Source organism: Girardinichthys multiradiatus, chromosome 10, assembly GCF_021462225.1.
Source record: "Girardinichthys multiradiatus isolate DD_20200921_A chromosome 10, DD_fGirMul_XY1, whole genome shotgun sequence".
Taxonomy (NCBI): domain Eukaryota; kingdom Metazoa; phylum Chordata; class Actinopteri; order Cyprinodontiformes; family Goodeidae; genus Girardinichthys; species Girardinichthys multiradiatus.
In genome coordinates, this window is record NC_061803.1 from 33,127,763 (window position 1) to 33,142,282 (window position 14,520).

At 43.9% G+C, this 14,520-nt stretch overlaps 1 protein-coding gene across 2 annotated transcripts in view; it reads right to left on the minus strand.

Moving 5' to 3' along the window:
• waplb (WAPL cohesin release factor b) overlaps positions 1-14,520 on the minus strand; it is a 34,306-nt gene that overhangs the window by 4,064 nt on the left and 15,722 nt on the right. For both annotated transcript variants that reach the window (XM_047377192.1, XM_047377191.1), the window contains exons 5-15: positions 13,306-13,430; positions 8,143-8,238; positions 7,863-8,033; positions 7,415-7,551; positions 7,221-7,332; positions 6,740-6,985; positions 6,387-6,498; positions 6,203-6,300; positions 5,888-5,964; positions 262-398; positions 39-154 (exon numbers count right to left, since the gene is read on the minus strand). In XM_047377192.1, coding sequence (XP_047233148.1) covers positions 39-154; positions 262-398; positions 5,888-5,964; positions 6,203-6,300; positions 6,387-6,498; positions 6,740-6,985; positions 7,221-7,332; positions 7,415-7,551; positions 7,863-8,033; positions 8,143-8,238; positions 13,306-13,430 — 1,427 coding nt within the window. The remainder of the gene's footprint in view (positions 1-38; positions 155-261; positions 399-5,887; positions 5,965-6,202; positions 6,301-6,386; positions 6,499-6,739; positions 6,986-7,220; positions 7,333-7,414; positions 7,552-7,862; positions 8,034-8,142; positions 8,239-13,305; positions 13,431-14,520) is intronic.

Consider the following 14,520-nt stretch of genomic DNA (forward strand, 5'->3'; position numbering starts at 1 on the left):
TATTTCTTTGAAAAAAATCTGTCAGCTATGATACGAACCAGCACTCTGATATCAAATCTCTGCTCCTGAGGAAGATACTGAGGGACTCTGAGAACACAGTTCAGAGCTGTCACTATCAAATCCTCCTGCTCGCCGGTCTTTGTGCTGCCCCACTCTGCAAACCCACAGTAACACATGAGAACACTGAAGCCTAACACACCAGAAATCCTTAACGTTGAGATAAAGCTGCATTAAAGTGTTTCTGATTCTTTGCAGCCTCACCGTTATCGTGCGTCAGGTTGAGCAGGACTCCTATGATGGCCCTCATGCAGTCTTCCACTGCCTTCCCCACCATACCTCCGTCTGAGTTTATCTCCCTGCTGTATCGCTGGATCATCTGCTCGCACCTCCTCAGGGCCCTGAAACACAAGCTTTAATGCTTAGCCACAAAACAACCACAACACAGAAACTGACAATACATGTGAACTAAAGAGCTGTGTGGTTTTAACCCAGAGCTGTGTATGAATGAACTTCCTCCCAGGCAAAGTGTTGAAAGCCATCAAATTACAATCCTTACATTTTCCCAGTGTATCATTACAGCTTTTATGACAACTAGTCTGGACCTCATCGTCCCTTCTAGTCCGCCAGGTGAAATTAGATTCAAGTCCAGATTTTAAAAATGACCAACTCCTCCAGACCACAATAAAACCCATCCACATTCAGGGAAACTGCTCTGTGTGTGTGTGTGTGTGTGTGTGTGAACTCAGACTGCAGCAGCTGGAAGGGTGAAATAGGTCAGCAGCCCGATGTAAATAACCAAATTAGATCAAATGTCAGCGGTGAATGAACAGAACAGAAACCAGAGTCTGGACATCAGGATGCAAAGAAAGACGAAGGAAAGACATAAAAGGAACATCTGTATGAAATTAAGTTGGGAGTTCACAGAGGAAGGAGGAGAAACATACAGTCACAATAAAAAGAAATCTCATCCTCAAATCTCAGTGCTTATTAAAAAGTTCATTCTTTACTTTTTTAGTCAGTCTTTTGTAGATTTGCTGCCATGTTTGGGATCGTTGGCATTTATGACCCAGTTTGGGCCAAGCTTCAGCTGTCAGATAGATGGTCTCATATTTCACTCTAGAATACTATGGTGAACAAACTAAGGGACACTAAGGGACTGTCACACTCCACCTGCGTGTGGATCCACAGCATTCTGTGGGTCAGACTGGGTCAACATGCATTATCAGCCTTTGGCACCACGTCTCCACAGGGCTGGGTTGAGCCTGCTCTACACCTACAACCGCACCCCCGCTGACCACCACACCACTGTCAAGTTCGCAGATGACACCACAGTGGTGAGTCTCATCTCTGGCAGGGGGGGGGGGGGGGGGGGGGGGGGGGGGGGGGTCTGCCTACAGGGACGAGGTGGAGCAGATGACAGAGTAGTGCACAGAGAACAGCTTGCTGCTCAACATCTCTAAGACCAAGTAGTAGACTACAGGAAAAAGGAGGACGGGCAGATCATCAATGATCATCGGCGGGGACTGTGTGGAGAGGGCGGCTGACTTCCGCTTCCAGGGAGTTGGGATGGTTCCTGAAGTCGGTACTTTTATAGGTACCGACACAATTCCGTTGGTACTACAGAGTACCTATTCACTTAAAATCAAGTGGTAACATGTTTCGGTACTGAACGCATCATTGTGACACTGAGGAAGCAGAGGAGTGGGCGATTTTCCATGGCAGACATGAACACAGCATCGCACGTAATGACGTCAGTAGCCGCTGGTACCGTCAACAAAGCATGGCTGATAGGAAGCGCTCGAAAGTACGGCTCCACTTTTAAAATGTGGTGCAGATTACGCTCCCTGAAATATTTGTTACGCGTGTGCAAGGCCAACGTGGAGCGGGCTCGGCTCTTGCCCGAGAAAGCTGACATGTTAGTGTTGAAAAACAACCGCAGAAGGAACGCAGATAAACAGCAAATCTAGTTCACAGCAGAGAAGCTTGCTTTACTTTCATTTGTGATACTTCAATTCGTAAAATAGTATACCTTTATTTATCTTTGCTCCATCCACTTTTGCTCATTTGTTTTAAACTTATTTGGTCCTACACGGACCCACATGACACAATGTTTCCAGAAGGGAAAGGACAGAAGTAGGAATATGTGGAGCTGGGTTTTAATTTGTCCATTATTAAGAAAAATTACTGTGTAGTTAGTTAAGGGTCTTCATGTCGAAGAGATCTGTGAAACAACTGTGATGTTACAATACAAAACTGTTGTTTTGATATATTCGTTAAAGTTTATATACTGAGAAATAAATATGGTAAATAAAAAAATATTGATTTTATTATTAAACAAAGTAATATTTAATATCACATAAACACACAAAAGTACAGAAAACTGGTAACGTTGAGTACCGGTACTGATTCCCAGGTACCAGGCATCGGTACCATATCGGTTCAAATGTGAAAGGTACCCATCCCTGCCTGGGAGTCCATATCGAGGAGGACCAGACCTGGAGCATTAATACCTGTGAGCTGCTGAAAAAGGCCCAGCAGAGACAGCACTTCCTGAGGGTCCTTAGGAGAACTAACATCACACAGAGACTGCTGGTGTCCTTTTATCAGTGCTCTTATGGCTTTCCTTCAACAGCTTTCTTCTTACCAGATCTCTGGAATGCCCAAATAATAGTTATCCTGTCATCAGATTCTCCCACCTGAGCTGTGGCTCTCTACAGGTCCTCCAGAGTTCCCCTCTTGGCTGCTTCTTTGATTAATGTTCTTCTTGCCCAGCCTGTCAGTTCAGGTGGACGGCCACGACTTGGTAGGTTTGAGGCGTGTCACGCTCTTTGTATTTCAGATGACGGATTGAACAGATCTCTCTGAGATGTTCAATGATTTTTTACCTAATGTTAACTATCAAACCTCTGAGGCCTTCATAGAACATCTGCAACTGAAGCACAGGTTTCCTAATAAGGTGACTTTTGAAAGCAGTTGAACCGGATTTTATTTTAGGGGTGTCAGAGTAAAGCGGGCTGAACATGGCTTGCCACACTTTTTAAACGTTTGTATAAAATTGTGAAAAACATGTATTCTTTTACTTCCCATTTATGCACAATTTAAAGTAAAACCCGTGTACTGCAAACATTTACCATAGATCATCTTTGTGAACAGATACACAAAGCAGCTGAAAACGCTACATTCCTTTCTACAGAGAACGTTTCATCACTGCCTCAAACACAACAGGAAGCTCTCTGATCACAGGTCCACATTTTTCCTGCTGCCGACTTTAAGAATCAGTAATAATGTTCATGCCCAGACAAGATGAGGGTCATCAAACAGCAGAAGGACCTTCTGTGTTCGTCACAGAGCTGTTTGGGGTTGATCAGATTAGGCCTGCAGACAGCTGAAGCCATCAGATACAGGCAGCAGAACTTCTCCAGCATGCTCAGTGATGAAGGGAAGGAAACAGAGAGACCAAAGCTGTAACAAAGGAGGAAATGAGTGAATGAGAGAGACAGAAGGACAGGAGTGAGAGTGTGAAGCAGTAGTGCACAGAATGGAGAGTTCATGCTGTCTGGTTGTGGAGGTAGCAGAGCTCGGTCACTCTCCGGCTCCCCCTGTAAATTTCAGGGTTAATCGAGTTAACCAACAGACAGCTGAAGGCTCAGACTGAAGCCTGTGTTGCCCTCACAAACAGCAGCTCTTTGTGGACTCCTCAGCCTCACCAACCTCCACCCCCTCCACTCTCTGCAGACCCCCCAACAGGCCGATTGTCCGGTCACCCAAAGGGCAGAGAACGAGGGGGAGCATGAGGTAAATCAGCTGTTCAGCTGATTTTTCATGTTCCTACCAATAACATTGGTTTTTAACACGGCACCAGTCATCAGCAGGATACATTAAACTGTCTCTTTAACACGCTCAAGGCTGAATGATGAAAAATTCGGGTAAGTGATTTTACAGAAACAGTCAACCTTCTGTTTCTCTTTGGGGATCAAGGGTCTATCTGAATTAAACTGGGATGGCAGGGTTTGTGCTGAGCTCTGTATCCCTACTGAGTTAAGGTTGGCAAACAACTTTGTGCATTACTGCCACCTTGTGGTAGTGTTGGCTGTGGATCCTAACCAGCTGAGAAGACGGTTGGTTGGTAAAACTATGGTCATATCATATACAAATAAATAAACAAAATGCATAAATACCCTGTTTTCTTCACCCTTATGTTTAATAACTCACTCCTGTAATGTTCTTTATCTTTTCCTTTGTTGATACAGTGCTTACAGTATAACCATTCATAATCAAAAATCAAAGAATCAATTCTCTGTAGGAAGAACAGAACACTAACATTTTTAAATCACACTTATTTATGGATTGTTTACCAAGAAATAATCTGTTCCACATTTTTGGTTGAGGGACTTTGGAATCTTTTTGCATTTGTTTCAGTTTTCTACTTCAGTTTTTCCAACAGTCTGCGTTATTTCTGATAATAACTACAATATAAGCAGATTGATACCTGATTGCAAAGGTTTTCATGACCCTTCAAGTTTTCATACCTAAATGTAACTTATTGAAACACAACACGTCATGCATACATGTGAAGTTGGGGGACTTTTTTTTTTTTTTTTAAACTATGGGACGTATTTAAAAAGAGTGCCTGAGTTATATTTGCCAGCGATAGAACCGACCTGCAGGGAGTGTTTTGGTGCATGTCTCCGCCAGCTTTGCACATCTATAGAAGGACATTTTTGCACGCTCTGGTTTGCAAAAAAGCTGATTCCCAATGTGATTGGATTGAAGTATCTGTGACCATAGGTTAGCAAGCCTTCTCACATATTCTCAGTTGGATTAAGGGCTGGACTTTGACTGGGCCATTTAAACAGGTGGATATACTTTGATCTAAACCAGCCACAGCAGCTCTGGCTACATGTTTAGAGTCATTGTCCTGCTTGAAGGTGAACCTCCACCCCAGTCTCAAGTCTTTTGCAGCCTATTCCCAAAACATGGTGCTGCCACTACCGTGTTCCATGTGCTTATTAGTAAATTCCTTTTCTTTCGCACATGCCATTTTGCACGCAGACATAACATTTTGTTTTTAATTCTTCCACATGTTTGTTCTGTCCCTGACCCAACCCTGCTTTAAACTTCCTGACCTTTGATCCTTGGTCTTCATGATGCTGTTTGACAGACCGTCACAAAATAGATGGAGTAATGATGACACTCAAGTGGAATAAGGGCACTGCATAAAAAGGCACCCCGCACTTTTCAGATTTTTATTTCGAAGATTATTGAAACCTTTTTTTTTGTTCCACTTTTTCTCCACTTTAAAACGTACAAGTTTTAAAACAGTTTCAGAGGTATGAATACTTTTGCAAGGCACTGAATATAATGAAAAGCTGCTTTAGTTTTGCTGATCAGCATCTAAACAACCAGCTGAGAAGGGAACGTCTCTCATCTTTAATGAAGCCTGCTGAACAAACTCAACAACAGAGAAGAAGAAAACACCTGAGAACAAAAACACCAAGCAACAAGCGAAAGAGTGACGTCAGTCTCTCCTCAAGCTGAGGTCAGAGGTAAAAGGTCACTGTTGTGACTGACAGGAGGTCACAACCAGGAAATGGAGCAACAAAACCCCGATAATGATCCACTTTGTAACCACAGAATCTGAGTGACGCACACAGAACACAAAGACACAGGGCGATGCATGCTGGGTTTCACCTTCTGACGGGAAATCAATGTCTGGATTTATGTAGCTTCTATCTCATCTTCATGTTTTCTAAAAGTCGCGTCACATGATGAGGAAGACGCTCATGTTTCAGTAGATAAAATATGACCCAGTAATGCCTGCAGGTCTCTGCAGTTAGCTCCTGAGGGGTAAAATAAAGAACCAGCTTCAGTGCATAGGTTTACTCACTTTGCAGAGGAGACAATGAGTGACGAGTCCTTATAAGCAATCAGGTAGCTCTGGTTCTCTGGGTTGTGGACCGTCACCTGCATGAACCCAAAGGCAGGTGTGAATATTATTCTGTTATTTTCATTCAGAGTTTACATTTTATTCATATTTTATTATTTATTAGGCTTTTGTGGTTGTACCGACTCCTATGCTGATGCTTTAGGTCATGATGGGAGAAAAGCTCCAGAATAGAACCTTTGCAACAGAGCCTGATGAAACAGATTCATTCTAACATAATCCACCCTGATCTAATCCACAAACACTTGATGCACTTACGCTCTCCAGCACCCGTAAACACCTCTCTGCTCCCCACAACGACGAGACCAGGTTCTCCTCCTGGTCGTCCCGGTTCAGGTTATCAACACACTCTTTTACTGTGGAGATGGACACACGGCCACATTAAACACCCAGAATCCATGAGCATCTGCAGATTTCCCGTTTATCACTTCGAGATAAACACCTTTATCCACGATGTGATCCAGTCCTCCCAGCAGCCGCAGCTCCTCTTTGAACCAGTCTCCTGCTCGCTTCGAGGTCAGAGAAAGCAAGGTCTCCATGGCTAAATGACCCGTCTGGAGGGATAGAGGGACAAAAGAAGAAGGTGCGTAGTGTTTTTCTTCACATTGATGCCTTCACTTTACGGCACATGTTTAGCTCTAATCGAGCTGCTGAAAATATCCTGAAAACTGTGGGTGTTGTGAATCACTCTGATTCTTTTCAACACATTTCAAATCTCAAAATAACCTGAAAATTGTAAATGTGTGAAATTTAAAGACACAGAGCTCCCGCAGTGTGAGTCAGAGCTTCAGTTACCGTAATGTTCTGCAGGTCCAGGTGCTTGTTGTGCACAGTGTCGCACAACTTCCTGATCTTCTCCTTTATCTTCGCCAGTTCTTTGGCACTAAACTGGACGCTGGAGTCCGGCCCAGTCCCGGCTCCCTGATCCTGGTCCAGTTCAAGAAGCCGGATCATCAGGTCCAAACAGGATCGGTCCAGGTCCATGTTCAGCCGGTCTCTGCTCAGGATGTACATCAGAGCTGCTGTGCACAGAGCCAGGTTCTACAGAGAGAGACACGGCATCAGAGTAAGAGAGCTGCTGGTAAAAACATGCTGTGTCTCTGTGCAACAGAAGGACCAGGCCTTAAAGATAATCTCCAGCAGATAAACCAAATCTGGAACAAGACACTTGACACAGTTCCTGGGAGCTGCGTCAAGCTTCAAATTTCCAGCTAATAATTTATGCGCCTCTCCCAGTAATTGATGGGGTTGGCGGGTGTGTGTGACTGAAAGTTACCGGGAGCTGCGGGGCGTCGTTTAGCGTTTTGAAGACCTTAGCTACCTTCCCTCTGGCTCGGAGGTGCATCCTGAAGCTAGGCATGGCACAGCGAGTGGCCAGGCTGATCACACTGAAGAAACCAAGCACAATGATGTTCCAATGATGCTCCTGATGCAAACACTCTGCTGAGGCACAGATGTCAGTTTTCCTACCTAAGGCATCGAGTGTTGAGCGGCTGCCCGCTCTTCAGACCGGTGGTGAGGTACTCAAAGTCGTCTGTGAACTCCTGGTTTTCTCCAAACTCCACCACATCGTTGAAGTGCTTCACATGCTGGACCACTGTGTATAGCTGCAAACACAGGGATGTGGGAAGTGTCCAATCAGGCAAGATCTATTTACACAATGTTTCCTATTTTTAGTCAAGCATGCACTTCCTACAAAAACAGCCAGTCCTGCAGAAACGTTAGATGACACTAAACTGTTTACATCATGACAGCAGATTCATACAAGAGATGTTCCTTCTGGTGACATTTATTATAAGAGCAGCAAAAAGGCAGATTAAATCCACTTCCTAATCTGATTCGGTTTTTACTTCTCGTGCGTGAGGATGGAGGGAACATACAGATACCTTTTAAAGAGCAAAGTGTTAGAAAAATATACCTCTTTGTGTGTCTTATGACACTTGAGTGTGGTGACCGTGTCCTGGTAAGGATCTGTGGGAACGGTGACACACTTTGTGACCTTTGGAGGAGGAGGTGGAGCCTTGAAGACCCCATCGTCCTTCTCTGACTCGGTCGGCTCCTTGCTGGCGCTCCCAGTCGGGACCGACGCCTGCAGGGACGGAGGAAAGTCTTTGTGAAATGGCTGCAGATTTTTCTGCAGTAAAACCACAAACCTAAGGTCAAGGCACATGCTCTCGTCGGTGTGTTTGTGTTCTTACAGAGTTCGCATGTGATCGGGAGAAGAAAGGCGGCGGAGGTTGATCCTCGCTCTCCACAGTCCAGTGTCTGGCGTTGTACACAGCTTTGGTGGGAGACTGAAACACAGGAGACAGGAGAATGTCGGGAAAAGAGATAGCCGAGAACACGTCTGAGCCACCGATTTACCTGCAGCTAAAACAAGAGTCACAACCGGCAACCTCTGTGTTCTGGTTCTGTTGGCAGCAGAATGAAGCAGAGGCAGTTTGGAGCAACACGTGATTTTCATTTAGGAATCAGGACAGGAACGCTCTGACCGTCAGCAGTTTTAGTTTTCCTACAGTTCCCTCATTTTCCCTTCTTTGTTTACAGCCAGCAGATGGAAATCAGTCAGACTCTGAGTCGACAGGACTGGAGGGAAAAATGTCGGACTCCTAATGGGGCTAGTTTGTTTCCTTTTTATGAGAATGATTTTTTTTTAAAAAGGCACATGAGGCCTCTGTGAAGTTATCTGATTAAGGAAAGCTCTTTTTGGAAATGCTGGTTTTGCAGCATAAGACTTCTAAGACTCCGACTGAAATTTCCTTTAAATGTTTAATTTTACTGCAGACTTCGAGTGTTGCATTTAAAAGTAAAGTATTCATTCAAACCTTTCCACATTATGTCAAGCCGCAACCAAACTCTAATGTACTTCAGATGGGATTTAAGTTACAGGCCAACACAAAATAGTGCATATTTGACATGCGGAGGAAAACTCATCCGGGCTTTTCAAAACCTCTGGTGGAAAAACATTAGAAAATATTGACGTGCATTTGGAAAGCTGTAAGAGGTTATGCTTGCTGTTTGCCACAACTCATGCAAACGTGTGCAAGAACGTGCTCACATATCAGATGAGATCAAATCTGAAATACTTGGCAGAAATACTTGTACAAATATGTAAGAATGGTCTAGTCAAAGTCCAGACCTAAATCCGACTGAAAAGCTGTGGAAAGACTTTAATCTGATCTTCACAGATGCCCTCCATACCATCTGACGGACCTTGAACTATTTTGCAAAAAACAGGAAGAAGGTTTTAGTCTTTGGATGTACAAAGCTGGTAAAGACAAGACCCCAAAAGACTTGCAGCTGTAACTGCAGTAAAATGGTGCTTCTGCAAAGTATTGACCTAAAAGTACACCACAAAGATTCAATTTCCCTTTAGTGAGTACACGTAAGACTCCTTCAGCCAGACAAAATTCAATGAAGATAAAAAATATAACTTGTTGGACTTGAACAGGAAGGGCGAAGCAGAAGCAAACAAGTGCAGAATAAAAACAGAAAGCTGAGCCTGAAGCACAGAAAGTGGACGTGGAGGTGAACAGAGGAAACAGGATAAGTAGATGCAGATGAAGTTGGGGAGTGTCGGCCAGCCCTGATCAAACAGCAGGACACACTTAAGACAAACACACACACCATCTCTGGTTCGTCCCCGGTTCTCTGTGCCAAACCTGCGGTTGGTGGTTGCCACGGCTTTCAAGATGAAAAACAAAAGACGGACAGAGTCAAGAAAAGAGAGGCAGAGTTGGCAGGAAGACGTTTCTCCACAGGGTTAATAAGCAGAGACAAAAGTGGAGTTTGGAGATGAGCTGTGCAGAGCTGGAACATCAACAGAGCAAATTAAAGCCTGCTACAGTAATCTGAATGACACAGGCAGACAAGGACCCCCACCCATCCCAGCCACCTGCTGCCGAGCAGCGTGGTTGAGATAAAGCTGAGGCAGGAAGGTGGGTAACTGCAGTAAAACAGACACACAGTACACACACTGCTGGGCATGCTTCAACTGCAGAACAGCGCTTCCCTGCCAAAAGATTCCTGATAAACCGAGTTGCAGCTCGTGAACATTCACATCGGAAAGCCGCTGCTGATGCTACAGGAGCTGGGTGCACTGCAGGGAAAAGCCGAACACTCTCCAGCTCACACAGTCCTCAGCAAATTTTCAAAAACTTAGCTTCACCTAAAATTCCCAAACACCGACGAGTCTGTGTGTCGCTATGGAAACGATTCCCACTGATCCCAGCTGAATAAGCCGACAGCATCTTGGGTCTGTTCCCGCCACTGATGCACAGTTTTCTGTAAACGGGGATTTGACGATGGCGTCTCACTTCCATGGCCTGGTGCTTTTATAATGAGCTCAACTCGGACCTCAATTATCTTAATGGAAGATAGAGCTGGACTATACGGTGGAGGACAGGAGACTGTGCTGGAGAGGTTTTAGTGGAAGGTAAAAGCTAAGTGGTTTAGAGATCAGTGCAAAGTTATTTTAGCACCTTAACAGGCTCCTGGGCACACCGCCAGCTAAAAATATTACTGCCACTGTGCAAACTACCATATTTGTACAGTGCTACAACAAAGTTTATGACCCCCCCGACACAGTTTCCTCTGCATCTTCTGCTAGGAAGTTTGTTCTGACCTTTACCCAGGAGAAACGTTTGACAGAGAGTATGGCCGTCCTCCACTACAAGATCAGACTGTCAGCAGAAACGTGATCAGGCTGTTGTGTCTGCTGATGACAACAAGATGACACCATGATCCTCGTAACCAGATTTATAATGAAAACATTCTGTAAAAATCATGTGTTTGTTCTGTTCTGTTACCATAATGCACAGAACTATATGCAGAAGGAAAAAGGGGAAACAAGCTATCCTGGCTTCAAGGGAAATATTACTACCAGCTTTTAGACCTGTAGAAATCACTTAAATAGAACCTACATGACAACATGAAGTAGGACAAAACCTCAACAAACACATCATGACTAAAGAAAATTCAGAAACTGATGAGAAAAGATCATTAACACCCATCAGTCTGAAAAGGGTTTCTCTGGGACTGGAGCGAACCACAGTTTGACCCATTATCCAAAAAATGAAGAAATCGTCAAACAGGAGTGGCCGCGATACAAAAATGACTCAGAGTAGATCAACGACTCATCCAGGAGGTCATAAGAGAACCCAAAACAACATGTAAAGCACTGCAGGCCTCAGTTGCCTTAGAAAAGGTCTGAGTTCCAGGGGCAAAACCACTGCTGACCAATAGGAACACAAAGGCCCGTCACACATTCACCAGAAAACATCTTGGTGATCCAGAAGACCTTTGGGAAGATATTCTGCAGACCGATGAGACAAAAATGTAGGTTTTTGGAAAGTGCGTTTCCTATTACATCTGGCGCAAAACCAACCACAAAGAACTTAATAAACACATTGAAGCATGGCGGTGGTCGTATCATAGTCTGAGGCTTCAGGAAGCGGATGACAGCAGGACAATGATCCAAAGCACACCAACAAGTAAACCTCTGAACGACTCCACAAAAAGGAATAAATAAATTAAGGTTTTGGTATGGACTTCAATCTGTTAAAGATGATGTATGTATCATTATTAAATACATTTATTAGCTTATCAAATGGTAAATATTAAATAACCTGCACTTGTATAGCGTAACCAGAGACCCCAAAGTGCTTTACACTACAATCAGTCATCCACCCACTCATACACACATTCACACACCAACAGTGGCGAGCTACATTGAAGCCACAGCTGGCCTGGGGCAGACGGACAGCAATGAGGCTGCCATACAATCGGCACCACCAAGGCCTCTGACCACCATCAGCTAGGAGGGTGAAGTGTCTTGCTCAAAGGACACAACGACTGAGACAGACAGAGCGGGGGTTCGAACCAGCAACCCACCGGTTACGGGAAGAACCTCTACCCCTGTCGTCACAGTCAACATTAAAGTGTGACAAAAAAGGAAAACAGAAGACGTAAGTCAGGGGCACATGCTTTTAAACACAAGCATTTGTTCTGTTACTGCAGCAACAAAACCACATCACCTGTACCAAAGATGAAATGGCTGTGAACTAAATAAAAGCCCAATTACCAGACAGCCATGATGAAGGTAGGTCTGCGGTGCTCATTAATACTAACCTGATGGATTATCTGACGAGGGGCAGACTTCTTAAAAACACTCCTGCTGTAGAACAAGACTGAACCTAATTAATTATCGGTCCAGTTGAGGCCGTTTATTTGATAAGAGCTTTAAGAACAGATAAAAAGAGACCACATCCTCCTCCTCTCTACGAACCTGCCTTTTCCATCTAACATGAACCACACTGACTCTCCACTCTGCTTGAGTCGACTGATGCTACTGATCTACGTCAGATCTGAAAAGACTGATCGATAACTCTGATCTGAGGCCAGCCCGCGAGGCGTGGAGCGACAGGCCATTAGCGCGCTGACAAAGCAAAGACAAGCCTCTCAGAAACCTAAAAGAAAGGGAATGGTTGACCTTCCTCAACTCCTCAGCTCTACCAACACACACCGCCACAGACCGCCACACTCAGCGATGAGTCAGACCCGGCGGAGGTCATGAATGGTTTTACAGTAGGGGGTCCGATTAGATGGAAAGTCTTAATAATGAGAGATTGTTTTGAAACCTTCTTAGATGAAGAAATAAAAAGACAAATTAAAACTTAAATACAAATAAAAATGTTCAAGAAAACAAAGAGAAATAAAATAAAAATGGGAAAGAACATGTCTGAGTTCATTTTGGACCATTTAATGATGCCTTTGGGCCACTCCTGTTCCAGGCTGTAATGATTATAAAACAACCCACAGGTTTAAATTAGTCTAATAAACACAGGCTCAAAATGATACATACACCCTCACACTGATAATTGATGAAATGTCTCTTAGCAACCATACCTTTTACAGCCATCAGTGGGTTCTGGCGTAATTCTTGGTGGAGTGCATTTGAATGAGTTGATTTCATGGCTTGGACCCGGCTTTTAAACATAGTTGATATTATTTTTTATAGAACTGAGATAGAGGCTTCAGCAAGGTCAGTCGACTAGCTCCATCTTCTTCAGTTGCATTTAGACTATAAAATATCATTTCTGGCATTATTCCTGATCGTTCTGTCCCTTCATGCCCCATGTCAACTGCAATGACTTTAAATGACGTTCTTATGCACTGTAAACAGTGTCACTGTTGACGCTTGTGAGGCACGCGAGCCCTTATGAGCCTCGGTGATGTTCAATCAGACCTTTTTTGTTTTTAAAAGGTTTTTTTTGTCACTAGTAGCCTTTACTGAACAATAGTTTGACAGGAAACAGGGGTGTAGAGAGAAGGGAAGATATGTGCAGTGGTCAGAGCCTGACCTTCTTATGTGCACTGAAGATCCTCCGGAATGTGTCAGGATTCTTCTCAGCCGGCTTGCCCTGAGCCGCCCTCTTGGGACCGCTGGCCAGCACTCGGAGGCTGTCCTCTGAGAAGTCCAGAGTATCTGGAGAAAAACAAATCATTCCCAATTAGCCCCCATCAGTTCTATGGTCCACCTGAGCAGCACAGCCAACAGGACTAACAGATCAAATAACTCAAGAGTGAACGTGTCTGATGTTTCCAACAGGATACCCTCAAAATGTTTGTGTAGTTTAAACAGTTTATTTGTCACAGTGGGTAACCACTTTAGCGCTTGAAACTAAAGCTGTTTAAGTCAAAACAAACGCCAACAAGGTTATTTCTGCTGGAGCTGGAGCACAATGTGGGCTCTGTATCATGTTTACACACAAACACTAATATAAAGAAAATGATCTCTGTCAGAGTGTTTGCCAGAAACTGAACTACAGGATGGACACCCTGAAGCCTGACTGGAGGCTCAGGAGATCCACAGTGACCTCGAAACATGTATCATGGAATGTCACTTATGGGATTTTTTTTTTCCCGCAGTGAGCAATCAGGTTCAAGCTTATGGAAAATGTTTGACTTCACTTCCTATGGAATATACCAATAGAAAGTGTTCTTGTATATGTTGGCAGGTATTGTCTTCCTGCCATTTCTGCCTTCTGATGGTTAGAATTTCTACTATAGGGGGGAGATTTACTGCCAAAAATCAACAGCACATATTTCCAATTTGAGAGCAGGATTTCTTTCAAATATACTCTGTTCTCTCTCAAATCTTTGTTTCTACGCTCTGATCTAATGCTTCTTGCATAGATAATTTCTCCTCCTGTTTGCTTCATCCTCCATGCGTGCAAACTTGCTCTCTGTTCGGATCAAAACTGCGCTCTCAAGTTTCTTCCCTGCTCACAAATTGTTTTTGCTCTTTCTCAGATTAAAGCCGTATCATCTCCTAGCAACCATTTCAGCCAATAGAATAACAGTGTGCAACTGCTAGGTCACGGGCTTAGTTGGGGTGCGCTTGTTTCCTTCTACTGACTGCTTGTGTTGCTAGCATTGATGACTGAGAACATATTGCATTTGGCTCAGCAATTGCTCTAGAATTTGATGCCTCAGCAGAGTCTGTAACAATGGTAGAAAATATAACATTATTGTTATTTTATTGTGAAGCACTTAAATTATGGAAAATAAAGAAT